General features: G+C 23.7%; 3 protein-coding genes across 3 annotated transcripts in view; 1 reads left to right on the forward strand and 2 right to left on the reverse strand.

Annotated features, from left to right (window-relative positions):
- Positions 1–10,470, reverse strand: part of LOC122508013 (division abnormally delayed protein) — a 191,666-nt gene extending 181,196 nt beyond the window's left edge. The window contains exon 1 of the mRNA XM_043621080.1: positions 9,758–10,470. Coding sequence (XP_043477015.1) covers positions 9,758–9,968 — 211 coding nt within the window. The 5' untranslated portion in view covers positions 9,969–10,470. The remainder of the gene's footprint in view (positions 1–9,757) is intronic.
- Positions 10,471–10,654: 184 nt separating this feature from the next.
- Positions 10,655–16,482, forward strand: LOC122508018 (lysM and putative peptidoglycan-binding domain-containing protein 2). Its single transcript, XM_043621085.1, has 4 exons — positions 10,655–10,942; positions 12,394–12,546; positions 12,618–12,745; positions 14,804–16,482. Exons 1-4 carry the CDS (start codon positions 10,766–10,768, stop codon positions 15,042–15,044), a joined length of 699 nt encoding a protein of 232 aa, XP_043477020.1. The 5' UTR covers positions 10,655–10,765; the 3' UTR covers positions 15,045–16,482.
- Positions 16,483–17,042: 560 nt separating this feature from the next.
- Positions 17,043–23,781, reverse strand: LOC122508014 (gamma-tubulin complex component 4-like). Its single transcript, XM_043621081.1, has 9 exons — positions 23,530–23,781; positions 23,183–23,324; positions 22,118–22,314; positions 21,916–22,010; positions 21,538–21,839; positions 20,862–21,314; positions 17,887–18,064; positions 17,562–17,784; positions 17,043–17,475 (listed from the first exon to the last, which is right to left on the reverse strand). The coding sequence occupies exons 1-9, from the start codon at positions 23,596–23,598 to the stop codon at positions 17,218–17,220; spliced, it is 1,917 nt and encodes a 638-aa protein (XP_043477016.1). The 5' UTR covers positions 23,599–23,781; the 3' UTR covers positions 17,043–17,217.
- Between the last annotated feature and the right edge of the window lie 14 nt (positions 23,782–23,795).

A 23,795-nucleotide genomic window follows, 5' to 3' on the forward strand; every position in this document is an offset into this window, starting at 1 on the left:
CATCTGTATATTAGTTAACATTTAATTTACTTCTCCAAATTCCAAAGAAAATACTTTTTGATGAATTATTTTTAAAAACATTTAACCAATATTTATAAATTTAAATATTTAAAAATACTGTTAAAAATAATTCAAATATATTGCCTACTGTCATGACTGTATAGTTAAAATTTAATTTACTCCTCAAAATTACCAAGAAAATATACTTGATGAATTATTTTTAACAATATTTAACAATATTGAACAATATTTAACAAATATTTATTTAAATATTTAAAAATGTTTACTTAAATATTCAAAAATGTTTATTTAAATATTTAAAATTTGAAAATATTATTATAAAATAAATTCAATAAAAATAATAGAAGGCACAAAAAAAATAATCAAAAAAATGTTTAGCAAATATTAGAATAACAATAATCTCCGGGTAGAAACAGAAAACAAAAATATTTAAATAATACTTGACAATAGCGATTAAAAATTCTTCCAATATTCAAAAGTAAAAAATAAAAATTAATTAATTTAATGTATATTTACATGTTTAAATAAAAAAAAACTAATTTATCAAAGTTATGACGACAAATGATAAAATATCAAATATATTTCAAATATTTTTCAATAATTAAATATTTAAATTTACATTATATACTATCAAATAGTATTTAATTATTATAATGTATTTATACGATAAAATAAAAAAAAGCAAACTTATAAAAGACATGATGAGTGATGATAATAAAATAAATGATAAAATATCAAATATAATTTCCATATTTAGAGGGAATTTAGAACAATAACATATTAAAATTCAAACAGTTGGAAAATCACGTCAGCATAATTTATTTATGAGCGACCTATTTATTTGACTCATCAATTTACTTTAAATTGATGCAATTTACTTCAAGTTTCGAAACGCGCAATATACATATATATATATATATATATATATATAAGGTATATAAATATATTATACATATATTTAAATGCGAATAAGCTTAAAAGACAGGGTGCAATGGCGCGGCGGTGGGACGGATGTTGAAGGTAAATGCTCCAAATTAAAACTGGCAATTGTGCGCACTTAAGTTCTGCATCCCTCGGGTAATAATGTTACTACTTCCTTCTCATCTCTAATATCACTTCCCTCGTTCTTCATTCATCGAACTCGTTTTCATTCGTTAATTCCTACTTCTTCACTTAAGGACATGTGACTGTTTGCTCGTCACGTGACTCTACGTGCATGCGTATTTTTTCTATTCTCTCTAAATTTGAATTAGTGTCAGCGTGTTATTGACACAACTATACCGACTTTTATCACTGGATCCACTGATATTTAACTTTAAAAATCTACTCACTTTTTTTAGTTTTTTTTTTCATGTGATTCTACCGATTTGTTTTTAAAAATTGACGAACATTATAACAATGCTTTATTAACCCATGCAATAATGCTTAATTGTGGGTTAGTGGCAACCCTGATTAGCGTGGAAAGCTACTGATGAAATTACCAAAAAAAAATTTCTCCGAAAGATTTGGTCAAGTTTCACTGATAATTGCTATAGTAATTTAACTAGCAATTATAGTGGAATTTTACTAATTGCTAGTAGAATTTTACCAACAAAAAGTAGTAGACTAGTAGTACACTCTAGTTATTAGTCACTTTTGATTAATTCATCAGCATCAATTCTTTTATTAAATCTCTCTAAATTTGAATTAGTAAAAATGTTTACTAATTTGGATTAGTGACTAAGTTTTTGCTTTTGTATTATAATTAGTAAGTTTTACTAATAATTAGTAAGTTTTACTAATAAATAGTAATTTTTACTAACTTATTAGTAAAATTTACTAAAATTAGTAAATTAATAATTTATTAGTAAAATTAGTAAATTTTACACAGAAATAGTAATTTTTACTAACTTATTAGTAAAATTTACTAATTCAAAAGCAAAAAGTCCGTCACTAATTCAAATAAGTAAATATTTTTACTAATTCAAATTTAGAGAGATGAATTAGTAGTAAAAATGTAGCTGTCGAAAAAATAAACTTGACCAAAAGAACTCGTTTTAGAAACTTCAGAAAACTGACAAAAATTTCATTCTATATTTTATTTTCCTGACTTTTTCCTAATTTATATTAAAATTATTTACTTCTTTCTTATTCTGCTAATAAATTGAATTCCTGCCACTAACTTTGTTATTCATGAAAGAATTTAAAGATTTATAAAAATAATACAATTCTTGCCAAAGAAATTTATAAAAAGTTTTAAATAATATTGATTTCTTTCGAAAAATATGAGGAAAATTATGTTTTAAATAAATGAATTCCTTGTGAAAATTTTTTTATTCATGAAAAGAATTAAATTCTTACGAAGAGTTTAAGAAAAAAATTGAATTTTATTAAATTGTCTCAAAATAATAATTGAATTTTCCGGAATAATTTCAAAAAAATATAATTCAAATTGTATTTAAAATAATTGATTTTTTTCGAACAATTTTACTAAAACATTTGAAAATAATTCAATTCCTCTGAAAAATACTAATTTTTTTTTTAAATAATTAAATTCTTCCAAAAAATTTTAAAAAAGCATTTTTTTAAATAATTGATTTTTTCGAAAAATTGGAATCAAATCTTTAAGAATAATTACATTTTTTGAGCAATTTTTGTAAAATTGTTTTAAAAATAATTGAAATCATGCAAAAAAAAATTTTATTATTCATGAAAATAATTGAATAGTTCCTAAGAATTTTATTAAAATTTTCAAAAATAATTGAATTCCTGTGAAGAATTTGATTATTTATTGAAATAATTGAATTTTTGTTATGAATACCTATTATTGTAAATAATTGAATTCTTCCAAAGAATTTAAAAAAAAACTTTTTTTAAATAATTGATTTTTTCCAGGAATTTAATTGCAATTCGAAATTATTATTTTATTTATTATTATTTTTAATAAAAATATAAATTTTTGTCAAGAATTTTATTATTTTTATAAAATTATTTAAATATTTTGTCAAGAATTTTAATAAAACTTTTGAAAATGTTTTAAATTCTTTCGACATCGAATTTTACTAATATTTTTGAAAATTTCTATTTAAAAAAAGGAATTGATTGGTAAAATTTTTATTTTCAAAAATAATTTTGAATTTCTGAGAAGAATTCTATTATTTTTTAAATAATTGAATTCTTGCGAAAAAATTTTATTAAAATTTTTAAAAAGAATTGAATTTTTGTGAAAAATTTTTTTTATTTTTGGAAAATAATTGAATTCTTTATAATAATTTTATAAATATTGTTTTAAATAATTAATTTTTTCGAAATATAATATGAAATTTTTTTTTAAATAATTGAATTCTTATAGAAAACTTTATTTGTAAAAATAATTGAATTTTTCGATTAATTAATTTAAAATACTATTAAAAATAATTGAAATTCTTCTATTATGAGTTTTATTATTTCTGAAAATAATTGAATTCATGCTTAGAATTTTATCAAAAATTGGTTTAAAAAATTGAATTTCCATGAAAAATGTTATTATTAGTGAAAGTAATTGAATTATTGTGAAGAATTGTATAACAATTTTGTTAAATAATTGATTTTTTTGAAATTTTCTTGAAAATGCTATTTCTAAATTAATTGAATTTCTGTGGAAATTTTATTCTTTATGAAAATAATTGAATTTTAGATGAATTTTATCAATTTTTTTTTTAAATAATTAAATTCTTTTGCGAAATTTTATGAAAATACCTAGATATTAAAAATAATTGAATTTCGAATATTTTTTGAAAATAATTGAATCGTTTTAAAGAATATAAATCTAAAGTTCTGAACGTTCAAATAAACGAAATTTATTTATTTCTTCTTCAATTTAAATTTTTGTTACAATAATTTTGTGTCACTATAAAAAAAATTAATTATAAAGTTTCTAAGTGTAAAATTTAAGTTTGGAATTTTTATTGAGAACAGTAGTTTATAAAAATATTTCTAATAAAAAATGTTTCGTTCATTTGAACGTTCAAATCTTGTGGATCATTAAAGAATTTGATTATAATTTTCGAGAATAATTTTTTTATTTCTAGTATTAGCGAATTTAAAGTAGTGAAAATTGTAAAAAAAAACAGAAATAGTAGTTTTTAGTGGCTGCAATCAAAAAAAAAGTACCCAAATAGTAGCATAACGTAAAAAAAGTAGTGAATATTAGATGCGAAGCCTGAATGTAATTTTTAAGTTATGTTAAAATGACCAAAATGTCTAGCAAATATTTTAGTTTCTTATAAACAAGAACTACTGGTAATTATAGTTAAGAAAGTAAGAGATAAGTCTCTTACGTCGAAGGGAGATAAAACTACGAGTTCAAATTTGTTCCACCGGTTAAAAAGCCCCATAAATACAATAATTTATTATCACCTTTACAAAAATATAGAAAGAAAAAAAAATGATTCCTAATTATGAATTCGCCAAATTTGCATAAATTACCGCTTACAAAGAAAGAGCCATATTCACCAAAAAGTGTTAGAATGACTCTATACTTTTTTTCCACTCTTTCACTAATTCCGAAAAGTACTTTACATTATTGGCCGCGAGAGGAGATCATTATATATTCTTCGATGACATAAGTGTGTCTCCTTAGTGTCTCCAAAGGCGCCTCTCTCTCTCATTGGGTCGGTTTTTCAGATGAAGAAGAAAAAAAGAAGAAAGAAAGAAAGAAAAGAAATCTTTGAATCATGCAAATTGGCGCTTCGTCCCAAGAAATCGGTATTCTCTCTGCGTATAGCCCAGAGTCGACATTCATATGCTTCGATACCTAACTTTTACCCTTGCTTAACCAAGCCGAATGGAAGGCTTGCAAAAAAACAAAAAAAAGAAGTAGAAGAGGTGGAGGAAAGAACGAAAGGAAACGAGGGGTCGGTCAAACACTTTACGATGCGTCAGGACTGCGGGTGTGGCAAAGGATCTCATATATGTATATGTATAAGTCGCCCAACGTTGCCCTTTTCTCACGGTGCACCTCACAAGAACTTCATGTATATATATATAGCATACAGCGGCTTTATGGGAATCCTTGATGGCAATAAAGGCAAAAATCGAACGAGACGTGAAGATTTCGATTTTTTTCAATTTTAAATCCGCGCGCACAAAATTTCTAACTAAATTGATTTACTGGATTTTTGATTCGCTCTGGTTTCGCCATTCAACATTCAGTCAACTCTCGATAATTAAAGATAAGTTCAAGTTGCTTTTGGCTTTCTTCTCTCTAAATCTGAATTAGTAGACTTTCCACCAAATGATTTAGTAATAATTTTACCAACAAATAGTGAAATTTTACTAACAGTGAAATTTTACTAACAGTGAAATTTTACTAACAATGAAATTTTACTAATTTTTAGTAGATTTTACTAATTGCTTAGTAGAACCGTTTTATTAATAGTAGATAAAACAGTTTCACTAATTCATTTATAGTAAAATAAGTGACTTTCAATTAGTGGAATTCTACTAAACTATTAGTAAAATTTTACTAAAAATTAGTAATATTCTACTAATTGAAAAGCGGAAAAGTCTTACATGAAAACTACTAAAAATTACTAAAAATTTTATATTTCTTAGTAAAATTCTACTAATTCAGATTTAGAGAGTTGAGATAATTTTCATACTTAAAGCATTCGATAATTTAAATTTCCTTTGTCCCTTAAGAAACCAAAGTCGATTCGATTTTTCATCCATTGAAGCTCGACTTTTGACATTCCCTTAAGACTCAATTTATCGAGAGTTGACTGTATAAAATCTCTAAATTTAAATTTATTTAAAAATAAACTAATTCAAAAAATTAACTCAAAGTTGCAACAAAAATTGAATTTTGTTTTTCCCTAATTTCCAGACTTTTTCCTGACTTTATCCCTGACCCTAAAAAATATTCTAATAATACAATATTCTTTACAGGATTTCAATATTATTTAAAAAAAAAATGTAATAAAAATTCCTTGCAAGAATTGAACTATTTTCATAAATAATAAAATTCTTCACAGGAATTCAATTATTTTTAAAAATAATAAAATTCTTTACAAGAATTCAATTATTTTCCTAAATAATAAAATTCTTTAAAGGATTTCAATTATTTTTAATACAATTTTATGTAAATTCTTCGAAAAATGTAATTATTTTTAAAAATATTAAAAATTCAATTATTTTCAAAAATTTTCTGCAAGAATTCAATTACATTTGACGAATAATGAAATTCATCGCTGAAATTCAAATATTTTCAAAATCTACTGTTTCAATATTTCTTAAAAGAATTCAAGTATTTTAAAAAAATGTAATAAAATGCGTTGCAAGAATTCAATTATTTTCATAAATAAATTATACAATTCTTTACAGGATTTCAATTATTTAAAAAAAATGTCATCATTGTCAATTCAATTATTATTTTCTAGAATTTTTAACTAAAATTCTTCTTTAAATCAATCATTTTTAATAATTTTTGGAAAAATTCTTTAATTTTCAAATCCATTTGTTTACAATTCAATTTTAGGTGAAATTTCAATTATACGGAAATTCTTCAATTAAATATAAATTAGAAAATAAAAACTTGAATTAATTTTAAAAAATTTCGATAAAGCTTTTTGAAAAAAATTAGTTCCATAGAATTTTTAATTAAGAAAAATTCAAATTTTCAAAGATTTTAATTTAAAACTTTTACAAAATTCAATTATTTCTAAAAAAAATGCAATTATTCTCCAAAATTCAATTATTATCTAAAACTTTAACTGAAATTAATTTTTAAATCAATTTTTATTAGAAAATTCTACAAGAATTCAATTATTTAAATAATTATTCATTATTATAATTATTCAATAATTTATTGAATAATTGAATGTTTCTTAAAATTGAATTCTCATAAAGAATTTCATCAACAAATTTTTAAATAATTGAATTTCTGTAATTCAATTATATTCAATTATTATTTTCTAGAATTTTTAACTAAAATTCTTCTTTAAATCAATTATTTTTAATAATTTTTGAAAAACTTCTTTAATTTTCAAATCCGTTTGTTTACAATATTCAATTTTACAGAAATTTCGATTATTCGGAAATTCAACAATTAAATATATTTTAAAAAATAAAAACTTTGACGAATTTCAAAAAATATTCAATTACACTTTAAAAAAAAAAAGAATTTCGAAAAGAATTGTTAGTTAAAAGAATCGAAAATTCAGATTTTTAAAGATTTTAATTTGAAACCTTTTCGAAATTCAATTTATTTCTAAAAATTTAATTCTTCAATTATTATCTAAAACTTTAACTGAAATTCATTTTTAAATCAATTTTTAATAGAAAATCCTACGAGAATTCAATTATGTAAATACAATAATAAATAATTAATTCAATAATTGAATGTTTCTCAAAATTGAATTCTCGTAAAGAATTTTATCACATTTCGAAAAATTCGAATAATTTGAATAATTTGAATTTTATCAACAAATAATTGTCAAATAATTAAATCCTTTCTACGGATTTTAATAAATTTTTAAAGAAATAATTACATTTTTTTTCGAATTATTAATATAATTCGACTAAAATTATATTAAAAATAATTGAAATTCTGCGATGAGTTTTAATGTTTATGAAAATAATTGAATAGTTGCTAAGAATTTTATTAAAATTTTCAAAAATAATTGAATTCTTGATAAAAATTGAAATATTTTCATAAATAATAAAAGTTTACAAAAAAATTCAATTATTTTTAAAAATAATTAAATCTTGTCGAAAAATTTTATTGAAAATAATTGAATTTTTCTGTAAAATTTTATTATTTATGAAAATTTGAAACTTTTTTATTTTTGTAAATAATGGAATTCTTCAGAATTGTATTATTTATGAAAATAATTGAATTCCTGCGTAGAATTTAATAAATATTCATATTTAAAAAAATGGAATTGATTTGGAAATTTTTTATTTTCAAAAATAATTAAATTCCTGAGAATAATTTTATTATTTATGAAAATAATTGAATTATTGCGAAAAAATTCATTAAAATTTTTAAAAAGAATTGAATTTCAGTGAAAAATTTTGTTATTTTTGAAAATAATTGAATTTTTCGATTAATTAATTTAAAATAGTATTTAAAATATAATTGAAATTCTTCGATGAGTTTTATTGTTTATGAAAATAATTGAATTCTTGCTTAGAAGTAAATTCATTTGAAAGTTAAAAACTTTAGGAACATTGTAAGTAAATAACTTATACTTTGTAAGCAAATAATTAAAAAGTAAAAATTGCATCAAGTTAATTTTAAAAAAGAAAATATTCCTTTTTCGATATAAAAACTATGTAAACAATATATAGGTAATTTTTTTTTCCTTTGAAATAAAAACTGGAGCTCATCCAAAATTTATAAGGGTTGTGTCATGTATATATTTTTTTTTTGCCTGGCAATAGTTGCCATTTTTAACGTTCTCCTTTATATATATTAAACGCTTGCGTCACAAAATAGATCAGAGAAAATCCTCCGCCTTAATGACGTTGTTGTCTACTTTCTGTTAATTTATATCCACCTTCGAATGAAACTAAAACGCAAAAATAATAGGCGGAAAAAGGAGACAAAATTCACTCTATACCATTATACCGTAAAAATCCCTTTAAAAAAACGAAAAAAAAAATTATGAAACAATACTGAAAAAAATACTCAAAAAAAGAAGAGGAAAAAAAACTTTTAAGAGAAAAATGGGAGAAAAAAAAATAATAAACATTCCTTAAAAATCAAAATTTTTGAATAAATATAATAAAAAAAATTACTTTACAACACTATCAAATTTTTTTCTTTGAAATAAAAACAAATACTTGCAGTCTGATAAATTTTCAATTGTCAAGTAGATAAAAAAGGAGTAAAATTAATTGACAAGAAAATTGCGATTTAAAGTATACATGAAATCTTAATTTGTTTGATGTAATCTTTAGCAGGTATTAGCAGTCATAAAAGAATAAGTGCGTTGAATAATAAAAAAAATACTCTCTTATTATGAGGAGAATGTAATTAAGTGACAAAATAAAACCAATGAACAATGATAAACATTCTTTTACATCAAACTTTTCATATCAGCAAATTTTTTATACGGAACATTTGAATGTATCTCAAATATAATATTAAAATTATTTAGATAATTAAATATACACTAAATATTTCAATATTAATTCAAAAATTCATTATTTTATTCAAAAACCATTAAATTTATTCAACAATTAAAATTTTTTTTAAAAAACTAAAAAAAAGGTTTATTACCAAATATTAAAAAATCCTCAAAATAATTTTTGCGCAATCAATCAAAAACTTCCGATCACAAATTGAGAGCATTTCGAATGATTTTATCCATTTCCAATTAAGTTTCGTTTATTTTTATTCTCCAATATTCCGATTCGAAAAAACTATTGAAAGAGAAATATTTCTCTTTCTCTCAAACATGATTTTCAATTATTACTATTGTTGTAAATGAAAAATCCCCTTCTTTTTTTTTGCTAATCTATTATTCACAGTCAACTATTTCTATACTAAAAGTCCATACAAAAAACAAAAGTACACGATTGAATTTTTATTCGGTACCTTACATACATTTTTCAAGGACAACAATTTAACTTCAGAAAGCCGAAAGAATTCGACCCTGAAAGAACTCGGAAAGAAAGAATGAAAGAAAGAGGCGCGAAACGTGAGAGAAACTCCGCGCAGGCCAAGAAACAATGCCGACAAAAAAGGGCAAAATAACAATGAAATACTCACTGTCTGCATTCCCAAGAGGTTCATCAAGCGTTGCTATCGTTATATTTTGACTGTCAAAAAATCTCTTCACACTATGACAATCAGTCGTCTCATTATTAATATCCTTAATCGTTCGTCGAAAACGTGTGAATCCCACGTTATTTTTGCACAAACACAATAAAATAACGACTAACATTGGAATTGTTGACACGGGTTCCTTGAATAATTTCATTTTTGATTATTTTTCTTTATAAACACTTTGAAAAAGAATGAAAGATAAAAGGAGTTTTTATTAATGTTTCCAAGGGGGGATGTGGGAGGTTAGTTCCTCCACCGGCACCGCGAATTCTTATCGAGTGTCATTAACTGTTTTGTATATTTTTTGAGAGCCGGCAATGCGGATATGCTGTCAACTTGAATAATACGAAACACTTAAACACACGTGATTGACATTTATAAAGATGAGATAATATTAATAATCACACACCACTAAACTGACAACTCGCGAAAACTCCTTTCGCGGGCAAAAGGCACCTCTCGCACACGAAGACATATGCACGCATGCATGCACGCACGTCGCGCGTCTTCGGATTACTCGATGCAACTGTGTGTCACCCTGGAACGAGCGAATTGAAGAACCCTCGCGGTTTTATGTGAAACAGAACAGTGAAAATCACCGGGTCGAGAAAGAACATCTTTCAATGCGCTCGCTCGAACGAAGAATGGCTGACATCTTGCGCTTGTCGAGCGAACTCGCCCCGTCGGTAAGGTAGACCACTGTAATACTCTGTCGGTAACCTCTCTTGGTAACCACTGTTGGTACGAACGATCTGGGGAATTCCTTAGACTGTACGAGAAATCAATTTACCGACCATTTAGTATTGTGACAATTACACCCTGAATGATAACATAGTAAATTCTATCCGCATGCGGTCGAATTGTCGCGTATTTCAGTGAGTGTTCTGTACTTGATTCGTAATGATCTTGTTGTGAGACGAAGCGAATTGGAAATTTATTTTAAGTGTTTATATGGAGCGGTATGCTGACGATGAAATGGAAGAGCGAAGATCAATTCGCAATTCTGGTAAAGCTCTCAAAAAGTATGGAAGCACATCTAAACACATTAAACGAAATGAAATTATGATCAAACATGTTGTGTCCAAGTCAGATACACTTCAGGGAATCGCCCTTAAATTTGGAGTCACTGTACGTATACAAAATTAATATTTCTCATTAATTCATTTTTATTCTATTGACAGGTCGAAAAACTGTGTCACTATAATATTTTCCCCTATTTACTCATTTTATTCATTTTACTCGGAAAAATTTCTCTTCGCTCTGAATGATATTAAAATTGTAGTCATATGATCAAAAACTAGAAAGTAAATTAGAGATTCGTTGATTTTAACATAACCTTAAAATTATTTTGCAAACTTTATAATTTACTCTTTAATTTCGCTATTTAGTATTTTAATGATTTTAATATCCCACTTACGTTTTGCTTGGTTTACTCTTAACAAAGTCAAATATTTCATTTTCTTGCACGTGATATTTTCACGAATGAATGATCACTTTGCAAGGTCATTACAGTTTTGCCTTATTTTTCAACTTAAATTGTCATGATAATTATATCGGTATATTCTTACTATCTACTATTTTTTACTACTATTTTATTTTTTTACTACTATTTTCTACTATTTTCGCCAAGTTTATAGACGAGAACACAATTCATTTTTGAGAGAATAATTCAAATTAGAAAAAAATATAAGAATCTTGTCAAATTTGACATAAACAAAATTACATTTAAATAACGCATCAAACTAAATAAAATTAAATAATTACAAATTCAAAAAGTGTAACGTCGATTCTGTCAATGCTATAAAAAGAATTCTTTGTAGATTTGCATTTAGTAAAAAAATAATATTTCGATCCAAAATATTGTTTGCTCGTTTTTTTTACAAAAATATCTAGACTCGACAATTTAAAAAGATGTTTAAACACTTTTTTTATTTCCTGCACATTTGTACGTTAGAAAAAAAATTATATAATTTTGTTGATTATAATTTGAAATTGAATTATCTTAGTTATTTAATAAGAGAGATAAAAGAAAGATACTAAAATATCTTATCTGTAATGAATACGTTATTATCTCTTAAAACTTTTCGTTCCCAGTCATATTATATTTCGTCTTTTTTTGCTTGTTTTTGCATTTTGGATAATTAGAACTATAAATTATAATAATTTGGAAATAATTTTTTTTTACCAATATTTCACGTTTGGCAACAAACAGTTTAAAGGTATTAAAAATATCTAATCTGTATTATAGGTGATATTCGTATCTTATCATCTTTACAAAAGGAAAAATAGTAAAAAATACCAGTAAAACTATATTTGAATATTCGAAAAAAAGTAAAAAAGTAGAAATTAAATTCTGTATTGAAAAATTTCTATTTATTTTTTTTTCCTATATTTTTTTTTTTATTTAATTTCTATATTTATTTCTGTATTTCTATATTGATTTCTAAATTTCTGTATTAATTTCCATATTTATTTTTATTAAATTAAATTTCCATCAAATGCAATTTGTATGCAATGAAAATTTTTCAAAATGAACAATAAATGTCAATGAGTATTAATAGAAATTTATTTTCTTACAGACGGAGCAAATTAGAAGAGCTAATAGACTGTGGGCAACGGATAGCTTATTCCTACGAGAATATTTATTGATCCCAGTACCCGTGGATAATCCGTTATCTACTCCAAGCAATGATGCTTTGACTGAATCTGAATCCAATCACACGATTGCAAGTGTTAGTTTTCGACTATTTTTTTCTTTTTTTTTCGAAAATTGATGAAAAAATAATTAAATATTCTTTTCTAGACCTCTAGGTCCTCGTCGATATCGTCGTCCATAGACCAAGAAAGTTCTGTAGACGATTTCCTAGCGAGAATGGATTCATCAATAGCCAGTGTTAAGAAAGATGTCAAACGCGCTCAAGGAAATAGTGAGTAAGTTGAAAAAAAAAAACTCTTCCCCTTGTTTTTTTAAACAAAAATACAAATTTCTAAACTAATAAAGAAATATTAAATTAATTTAATAATCAAGAAGCCTAAACATTTAAATCAATAACAGGGTTGCCACAAAAATTTAATTTTGTTTTTCGGAAACATCAAAAACTTCTTTTTCAAATAAATATTTAATTATCATTTTTCCATAGGAATTGAGATTTTCAAAAATTTCAAATTCAAAACTTTTCGAAAATCAACAACTTATAAAATATTATTACGAAACATGAAGAAATCGATCACTCCGTCTTCGACTCGGAGAGATCGATTTCTTCATGTTTTTTATTAATTAAAGATGACCGAGTGATAATATCATTATTTTATAGTATAAAAATATTGTCACTGTAACTTGTTGAAAATTATTGTCATCATTTCCATTCAATTATTATTTTCTACAATTTTTTACTACTAAAATTCATCTTTAATTCAATTATTTTTAATAATTTTTCAAAAACTTCTTTAATTAAATATATTTTAGAAAATAAAAACTTCAAAGAATATTCAATTAAACTTAAAAAAAAGAATTCTACAAGAATTGTTATAGTTAAAAGTATGAAAAATTCAGATTTTCAAAGATTTTAATTTGAAACCTTTTCAAAATTCAATTATTTCTAAAAACTTACGCTAAAATGCTTAATGAAAATAAAAAAAATAAAATAAAAAAGAAATTAAAAATAAATAAAAAAAATAAATAAATAATAAAATGCTTAATTTTGTCGAAGAATTTTGCTATTCATTTATAAAGATAATTGAAATGTTGACGACTATTTTTTTTAGTTACTTGAAAATAATTGAATTTCTTCAAAGAATTTTATTCGTTTTAAAAATAATTGAATTCTTGTGACGAATATTGTTATTTATGAAAATAATTGAATTTTACAATGAATTTTATAAAAATTCCTGAAAATAATTGAATTTCTGCGAAGAATTTTATTATTTTTGAAAATAATTGAAATGTTGACAAAAAATTTTTTTTTAGTTTTTTGAAAATAATTGAATTTTTGCAAAGATTTTTCTTAGTTTTTAAAATAATTGAATTTCGTCGAAGAATTTTGCTATATATTTAGAAGGATAATTGAAATGTTGACAAGAGTTTGTTTTAGTTATTTGAAAATTGAAAATAATTGAATTTCTGCAAAGAATTTTATTCGTTTTGAAAATAATTGAATTCTTGTGATGAATATTGTTATTTATGAAAATAATTGAATTTTACAATGAATTTTATAAAAATTCCTGAAAATAATTGAATTTCTGCGAAGAATTGTATTAGTTTTGAAATTAATTGAAATGTTGACAAGAGTTTTTTTTTAGTTTTTTGAAAATAATTGAATTTCTGCGAAGAATTTTCTTAGTTTTTAAAATAATTGAATTATTGTGATGAATATTGTTATTTATGAAAATAATCGAATTTTACAATGAATTTTATAAAAATTCCTGAATATAATTGAATTTCGGCAAAGAATTTTGCTATGTATTTAGAAAGGTAATTAAAATGTTGACAAAAAGTTTGTTTTCAATTTTGAAAATAACTGAATTTCTAGAAAGAATTTTAATATTTTATTATTTATTAAGATAGTTAAATTCTTTCAAAGAATTACGTTAAAATTTTTTAAACTGAAACTATTTTCAGAATTGAAATTAAAATTTTTCAAAACAATACTTAATTAAATGATTTATAAGTAATAACTTTATGGCAGTTCTTCAATAGAATTAAGTTATTTAAAATAAATTATTGTCACTCAGAAATAGAAAAAATTTAAAGTATTTTTTATAATTCGTGGTACTTCTTAGTTTATGAGGCAAACAAAGACAAAAAAATCAGAATTTTCTTATAGATTCTAAACATTTAATTGTTTTCAGTACTTTTAATAAAAATCCCTAACTTTTTCCTGATTTCCCTGACCAATTCTACTTTCCCTGACTTTTCCTTGAATTCCCTGACCTGTGGCAATCCTGAAGAAGAACTAACCTAAAACTAACAAAATTTTTCTTCTCCTTTAGATTTTGTCACGAGGGTGACGATTCATTTATACAGAAACGAAAAGCGGTGGCGAGGTTACGAAATTCTCATCCAGTTTCTTCAAATCCTTACGCGCCAGTGACAACTTCAGAATTAGTTAATTCATTCTCGTCAAGCGATGTTCACAGTCTTCCATCAACTGTTGTCATGACACAAGGAAGACGAGTGCGGACATCACTGCAAAGACTTCAGCAACAGCAAGACGAAATGTTTCAATTGTAGCAATCAATTTGCGTACGAACAGCCGTGCGTTGAATCGTAAATTTATCGAATATTCCAAAAGAAAAATCAGAATCTAAAATTTATTTTGATGGTGCAATAATAAGAAAAAAAACCGAGTAGTGCTTAGTTGAAGAATTCAAAGAAAGAAAAAATAATCCTAGACCATATTATGGATCCCCAAAAAAAGGGAACCGTCTGTGCCTTTCCCTAAAAGCCTACATTATACTTTACAGCTATTTTCCCTTAATTTTTCTCAATCTCAATAATTCGAATCTTATTTTCCCAGTGGTGCAGATTTTTGAGATTCATCAAAGAGATTATTTATTCGTATAAGAAAAGGGACTGTTTTCTAGTTTTCTGTTTTTAGAAAATGTAGAAAGTTGAAGAAAGAAAAAAGAAAAGAGAGATAGTATTTTGGAATAAATTATTTTTCCAATTTTGTTTCTCCGAAAATAAAAAAAAAATTGTCGACGTATCAGAAAAAGAGACTTAAAATCGCACTTGCTTCCGAATATTAAATTCACATTAGGACAGATAATAACAAAACATTCACCAATTAACTCTGTCTTCTCTTATTTTAATACGGAACAATTCACCAGTCATTCGTTGATCGAATGCATTTTTTTTTCATAAAATATTGTAAAAAAGAAAACTGCAAATTCTATTGTCCATAAAAGTAGAGTAGACGATGTGCAGCGAAAACATTTTTAGAAAAATGAATCAATGTATCAAAAGAATCCATAAATACAGGGAAATATGAAAGATTCAGTAGTTAAAAAAAATAAAAAGAGAAATATTAAACAAACGGAATAAATGAACAAAGTATAAAATGACTGAAATTCGAAACAAAATAAACGAAGAAGTAGAAAAAGAAAGATACGAATAAAAAAAGTTTGTAAAAGCATATTTTACAGGCACGAAAACTAGAATTGATCCAAAAAAAGAAACATTGTCTCGACTATAGATAGAAGAAAATGATTCGAATAATGCACACATTTTGAGTTTTGCTATTTCATACACAATGAAACAATGTATTATAACAGTGTTGTATAGTAAAACTTAAAAATAATTTCTTCTAAAACGAAGAAATTCGATTTTAAGTGTAACAATAATTCGCTATATTTAAGTAGTTTAATTTAAAAAGAAATAATTATTATCGTCAAACGAATATGGTATTGTCAGTACCTGTGATTGTTTTCACTTTAAAAAAAAAAAAAAACGTGTCATTCCTTTAAGTAAAAAAAAGTGTTAATATACGTATTCAGCTATTTAAAAATCATGTACAAAAAAAATGACAAAAAGTATGTATACTTCGTTGGTGAATTTATGAAAGAAAGTGTTGTTAAGAATATGTGATTTGCATATTTGAAAATTACAATTTTCTTCAGTATTATGCATTGAACAAATTACAACTAAATTAAATTTAGAAACACTTTCTTTCGGAATTTCAAATCGTTAAGTCTCTAAAAATAAGGAAAAACTCACTAATTGTCCTTATAATATCAATGCAATAATTATTAATTTAATATAATTATCTATTAATTTATTAATTAATATAATTATTAATTAATAATCCTATTAATTCGATATTATGAATAATTTAACAGAAATTAAATTTAAAAATGGCAAATTTAGATTGAAAATAGCAAATTTAAATTAAAATTGCTAATTTGTTTGCGAATTTAAATTTAATATCTTAATTTAGAGATTTAAGGGTTAAAAATTCTTTCCGCTTAAGCGGACGGCTGTAATTTGAAAGTTATTTATAAGAAACACTTTACCGTCATGGATCTAGTATATACCCTTAAATATACTCAATCGCGATTGTGTAAAGATATCAATTTTCAGTTTTTGATAAAGAAAATTGAAAAAAAAATGTATTAATTCAAAAAAAAAATTGTGTTAATAATTCGTGAATTTTCCGAACAGCTTCAAGATTAATTTTCCAAGAAAATTGCTTAAAATTTAGTTTTTAGAAAATCATCACAATCAAATAAATAATATATGATCATTTAAAACTGTATTTTCTCAACTTGGCCCTTTCTCATATAAAAAATAATTATTCTTAATAGAGCGCAAAAATTATTTACGATCATCACTTACGAAACGAAAAAAAGAAAAATAATATTTACACTCACATTTTTTTTTCGAATTTGTAGTTTAGTATTTTTTTTTAGACTCTCTCTAGTTTCTTACTAAACCAACGATTAAAGTCGAGCCTTAAAAGTAATTGTGCCAAGTGCTCGCCACTTGGTTGCGAACGAACTCGACTTAAAGTTTTCGTTAACCAATCCATTAAACTTTCCAATGTATCGTAAAGTTTCTGAAGTTCCTCTCTCTCTGAATCCAATAAGTTTTCCATATTCCAAAGAGACGATTGTAAAATGAAATCATCACAAAGACGAAGTAACAATTGTATAAGATCGTTTACCTTTGGAAAAAATAAATAATTAAAATCGTCTTTTCAATTTCAATTTCAACATTTTGTTTTCTGATAAAATTTGAAAAAGAACTTACAGGATTTCTTTTCCCAACATTACTGCTCAATAGAAAAGTTTGCGACATCACATTTGCCATAAAAATAGAATGAGCTCGTTGAATTTCCTCGAAATTTCTCGTTATTTTCATACTATTTTCCATTAATGTGTACTGACTTTCAAGAACGTCGACTTGAAGATAATATTGTAAATTATCGACAATGAATATCAAATTATTCCTCAATTGGATCACATCTATTTCTCTGAAAATCACAGAACCGAATTATTATTAATTAATTTTACTCTTAAAATACTTTATAAATACTTTTTAAATACTTTTGACCAACAGAAAAAATTTCAATTACATATTTTTGGACCGCGCGTGTTCTCTCCAAAGATTCCATAAATTAATCTGTGTTTTCTTCACTCTCAGCAAAAATCGAAAGAGGGAATTATAATCCTTCAAAGTCGCCGGACTGAACAATAAATGTAGAGGCCAAACAACTTTATACTGCAGAACAATCAAACCCCAACCTCGTTTTTCTAGAAACAAAAATGTTGAATTATTTTTTTGTGCAATTGAGAAATTGAATTTTTCACAAAATTACAGACTTTTATTAATTAATTCTTAATTAATTAAGAATTACAGACTTTGCACTCGATAATTAATTTTAAAAAAGTATCAAAAAATAGCTTTCAAACTAAAAAAAGTAGTTAAAAAGTAGCTATCGAAAAAAATAAGCTTGACGACCAAAAAAACTCGTTTAAGAAACTTCAGAAAACTGACAAAAATTCCTTTCTATATTTTAATAGAATTTATTTATTTTCCTGACTTTTTCCTAATTTTCATCAAAAATATTTACTTCTTCTTTATCCTGCTAATGAATTAAATTCCTGCAACGAATTCTATTATATTCATGAAAGAATTTAAATATTTATAAAAATAATTTAATTCTTGCGAAGAATTTTATATTAAAATGTTAAATTATTGATTTCTTTGTACTAATTTTATGCAAATTCTAATTTAAATAATTGAATTCTTGAGAAATTTTTATTATTCATGAAAAGAATTGAATTCTTACCAAGACTTTTCTAAAAAATTTTTAAATAATTGAATTCTGTTTGAAAATTTTATGAAAATAGTAGATATTGAAAATCATTGAATTGCGAAAAGTTTTTAAAAATAATTAAATTTTACAAAGAATTCAATTAAAATTTTTGACAATAATTAAATGTCTGTGTGGTATTTTATTAAACTTTTTTGAAAATAATTGAATTCCTAAAAAGCATTTTATTATTTATGAAAATAATTGAATTTTGTAAAGAATTTTATTAAAATACCACAAAATAATTGCATTTTCGCGAATAATTTTGTTATTTATCGACATAATTGAATTTTCTCGAAGAATTATTTATGGAAATAATTGAATTCTTGAGAAGAATTTTATTAAAATCTAAAAGAATAATTGAATTATTTCAAACAAATGTGATTAAAGTATTTGAAAATAATTGAATTCCTGTGAAAAATTCTAATATTTTTGTAAAGAATTGAATTCTTCCAAAAATTTTTAAAAAAGCATTATTTTAAATTAATTTTTTTAAGAAATTGAATTGCGATTTAAATTTATTATTTTTAATAAAAATTGAATTTTTGTCAAGAATTTGATTATTTTCATAAAAATATTTAAATATTTTGTCAAGAATTTTAATAAAACTTTTGAAAATGTTTAAATTCTTTCGACGAATTTTATTAAAATTCTTGACAAAAATTTAAATATTTTTATAAAAATAATAAAAATTCTTGATAAAAATAATTGAATTTTTCTGTAAAATTTTATTATTTATGAAAATTGAATTTCTGTGTAGAATTTAATTCATTTGAAGCTTCTTTATTTTTGAAAATAATCGAATTTATCGAGTTTTCTTTTTAAATTGCATTGATAATTATCGAATTTCTGCCAAGAATTTTACTAATATTTTTGAAAATAATTGAATTCTTCGGAATTGTATTATTTATTTTGAAAAAATTTAATTCTTGCATAGAATTTAATAAATATTCTATTTTAAAAGAATAAAATTCAATAGAAAATTTTTTATTTTAAGAAATAATTGAATTCCTGAGAAGAATTTTATTATTTATGAAAATAATTGAATTATTGCGAAAATTTTTATTAAAATGTTTAAAAAAAATTGAATTTCAGTGTAAAATTTTGTTATTTTTGAAAATAATTAAATTCCTGTGAAAAATTCTAATATTTTTGTAAATAATTGAATTTTTGTCGAGAAATTTTATCGAAAATAATTAAATTTATCTGTAAAATTGTATTATTTATGAAAATTGAATTTCTATGCAGAATTTAATTCATATTATATTTAAAAAAAAAATTGAATTCATTTGAAGCTTTTTTATTTTTGAAAATAATCGAATTTATTGAGTTATTTTTAAATTGCTTTGAAAATAATTGAATTTCTGACAAGAATTTTACTAATATTTTTAAAAATAAATGAATTCTTCAGAATTGTATTATTTTTAAAAATAATTGAATTCCTGCGTAGAATTTAATAAATATTCTACTTACAAAAATTTAATTCCTGAGAAGAATTTTATTATATTTATGAAGATAATTAAATTATTGCGAAATATTTTATTAAAATGTTTAAAAAAAGAATTGAATTTTTCTGAAAAAGTTTTTTGTTTTTGAAAATAATTAAATTTTTTGATTAATTAATTTAAAATAATATTGAAAATAATTGAAATTCTTCAATGAGTTTTATTATTTATGAAAATAATTGAATTCTTGCTTAGATTTTAATCCAAAAAATTTTTTAAAAATTGAATTTCCATAAAAAATGTTATTATTAGTGAATATAATTGAATTATTGTGAAGAATTGTATAAAAATTTTGTTAAATAATTGATTTTTCGAAATTTTTTTGTAAATGCTATTCTAAATTAATTTAATTTCTGTGGAAATTTGATTATTTATGAGAATAATTGAATTTTGGATGAATTTTATCATTTTTTTTTAAATAATTGATTTTTTTTTGCGAAATTTTATGAAAATAGTAGATATTGAAAATAATTGAATTAAGAAACATTTTTTAAAATAATTGATTGGTTTTAAAGAATTTGATTATAATTTTTGAGAATAGTTTTTTGATTTCTAGTGTTAGCGATTTTAAAGTAAATTTTAAAAAAAATTAGAAATAGTAGCTTTTAGTGGTTAAAATCTAAAAAAAACCCAAATAGTAGCATAACGTAAAAAAGTAGTAAATAGTAGGTTTTAGTAGATGAGTGCAAAGCCTGAATTTTCTTTTCAGGTAAAAATTATCTATACTACCGATTGGATCCTCTCGATCCTTTCCTTCATCATCGGCGGTAGTTTTGCTGGGCGGAAGATTAACTGAGAAAGTAAATCGATCCATGGCACTTTCGTCGTTTGAATATAATTTTCTCAATGCTGCTTGAAAAGTAAAATTAACATCCGGCGATGTATGATTCGTTGGAGCAATATTGAGAATATGCGAGGTGAGTCTAATGAATTCGAGAAACAAATCTCCTCTTCCCATTAGATAGAAATCTTTTATTAATTTCAACTGTTGCATCAATTGTGCCTCTTCAATTGTCACCTGCCATAAATGCTCAGTGACACAACGTTTCAAATCGTCAACAGTTTTCTCGAATTTCATCACATTGAATTTCGTCTGCATTTGTAGACTCTGAAGTTTCTCGAAATGCTCATTCTCCTTGTCGCCCCAAATTGAATTTTCCAATTTGCCTTCGTACCACAATTCTAGATCATTAATGAAAAAAAACCCAATTAATTAACTAATTTAACTAATTTTCTTATTAATTAACAAAAATAGTTTATACGTAACGTAAAATAGTTTTGTCTTATTAATCTTTTTTATTAACTAAAATAGTTTGTAAATTAGTTCAATTAAATTAGTAAATTAATTTTGTCTAAAGAACAAAAATTTTGTATTCTTTGGGAATTTTTCTTTGAAAAAAAAAACCTTTTTTCTGACGTGGATCGTTTCCGAACATGATGACAGTTTGTCCGATAGACAAGATTTTCGAGGCCAAAGTGGTTCGAATGTAGGAAGGAAGCATATCAATTTGTATATCGTAATTCCACATATTCACACATTTTGCCTCCGTTGTACCGCTATTCATTCCATCGACTGAAATTCCAAGATCGTCTGAGTCATCCGCGCTTTTTTGAATAAAAAACTCCTTGTGCTCGTCTTCCAATTGTCCATATAAAAGCCAACTTATAAGATGCTTGCAGAAAACGACATGCATACAACGCATTACTCTGAAAAATTAAATTTCATTTCTCAATTTTTGAAATTATCAACCAAAAAAAAAAAAACATTAATTAGTCTTCTTACTTTTCAAGAGCTTCTTTTACTTCGGGAATTCCTGTATTCGAATGCTTATGCACGCACTGCAATAATTTACATCCATAAAGTTTTCGACTCTGAATCTAGAATTAAAAATTAAATAAATCGTAAATATATTTATTTTATTAATAATTAATTAAATTCAAATTAAATTGTTTTTTATTAAATTAAATAAATCAAATGAACATACCTCTGATATAATTGAATTGAAAACACAAAATAAGGAGAGATACTTTTGTAAACGGCAAAGAATCATCGACACCGGTGTGTGAGAATCATTCAAAACAATTTGCTCCATTTCGATGATTTCTTGTCGAAAAGGTTCCAGAGCTTCGTCCATTCCATTACAAAAAGCTCGTAAATATAAACCAAAAACTAAATCACTTTCTGTATAAAGAAAATCAACATTTATTTTCTCAATGAAGAATATTCACAATTTGTCTAAAAATAAATACAGGGTGGTCACAAGTTTCAGTTTATCAATTTTCCTGACAATTTACTTTCAATACAATATTTTTAAAATTGAAAATATTTAAAAAGAAATGGAAAAATAATTCCAAGAATTAGTTTTAAAATTATTTTAATGTAACTTTTCGAAAATAATTGAATTTCTTAAAAGAATTTTTGTATTAATTTCTTGAGGAATTTTAATTAAAAATTTTGAATGTGATTTTTTTCACCAAAATGTTAAAAATAATTCTAAAATATAATTAGAAGCTAATTTTAATTTTTAATGTAGATACGTTATTTAAAGATTTTTCATTAAAATTTTTGATAATTCAATCATTATTTTCAAAATTTTAAATTAAAACTCTTAAAAAGTTGAATTTCAAAAATTTTAACAAAATACATTGAAAAAAATTAATTATTTTCAATTAAATTTTACAAAATTTCAATTATTTAAAACGATTTTTATTATACCTAGATATATTTGAAAAATTTAATTTTATCTTAAAAAATTATTCAAGAATAATTTTTGAAAGATTTGTTTTAGGTAATTTTTTTACTATAAAAATCGAAATAATTTGCATTTAATACTAAAAAAAAAGTTGTATTTTGTTGCAATATTTGGAAGAAAAGTCGCAATTTTTGAAAATAAATTGAAAAAAGTTTTAATTTTCATAATTTTCCTGACAAAAAATTTTTTTTCCTGTCATTTCCCTGACTTCACTGACAAAAATTTAGTTTTTCTGACTTTACTGACATGTGGCCACCCTGAAATAAAACGAAAAATTTACAAATATCGACAACTTACCAGTATAATTTTTATTCTGCATATCGACAGACGAGTAACGTTTAATAAATTTTCTTATTCGATTGCATTCTTGAACAATCTCCAAAATCTCTTTCATTATAGCTATTTCTCCTGGATGAAGTCTTTTACTCGCATCTTCAATCTAAAATTGCAAAAATAATACTAGAAAAACAAACAATAACAATTATACTATTATAGGGTTTTAAACAATATTTCCGCAAAAAAACAAATTCTTATAGGTTATGTTCTCTCAAAAAATGCAAAAAATGCATGAATTCTTTAAGAAAAAAAAAACCAACACTATTTTAATCACGAACATTAAAAATTAGTTAATTACAAATACTTACGTCTGTGTTAATAATTTCTGCAACACTAGTTGTACACCCCCAGAGAGATAATAGTATTTCGTGCAACATTTTGAAGAACTCTTACTTTTAATAACTTATATAGTTAAAAGTAAAAATATCTCACTATTTGTGAGATTATCTCCCTATTATTCCCCGCACTCAATTTGATCACATTTTTATAATAGAAACTTTCAAAAATTGTCAGTCCTCAGTTGACAAATTTTGATTTTTGTTTACAAAATGACAAAGCGCGTGAGAAGAACGCA

The sequence above is a fragment of the Leptopilina heterotoma genome, unplaced genomic scaffold, assembly GCF_015476425.1.
Source record: "Leptopilina heterotoma isolate Lh14 unplaced genomic scaffold, ASM1547642v1 Lhet_52, whole genome shotgun sequence".
Lineage (NCBI taxonomy): Eukaryota > Metazoa > Arthropoda > Insecta > Hymenoptera > Figitidae > Leptopilina > Leptopilina heterotoma.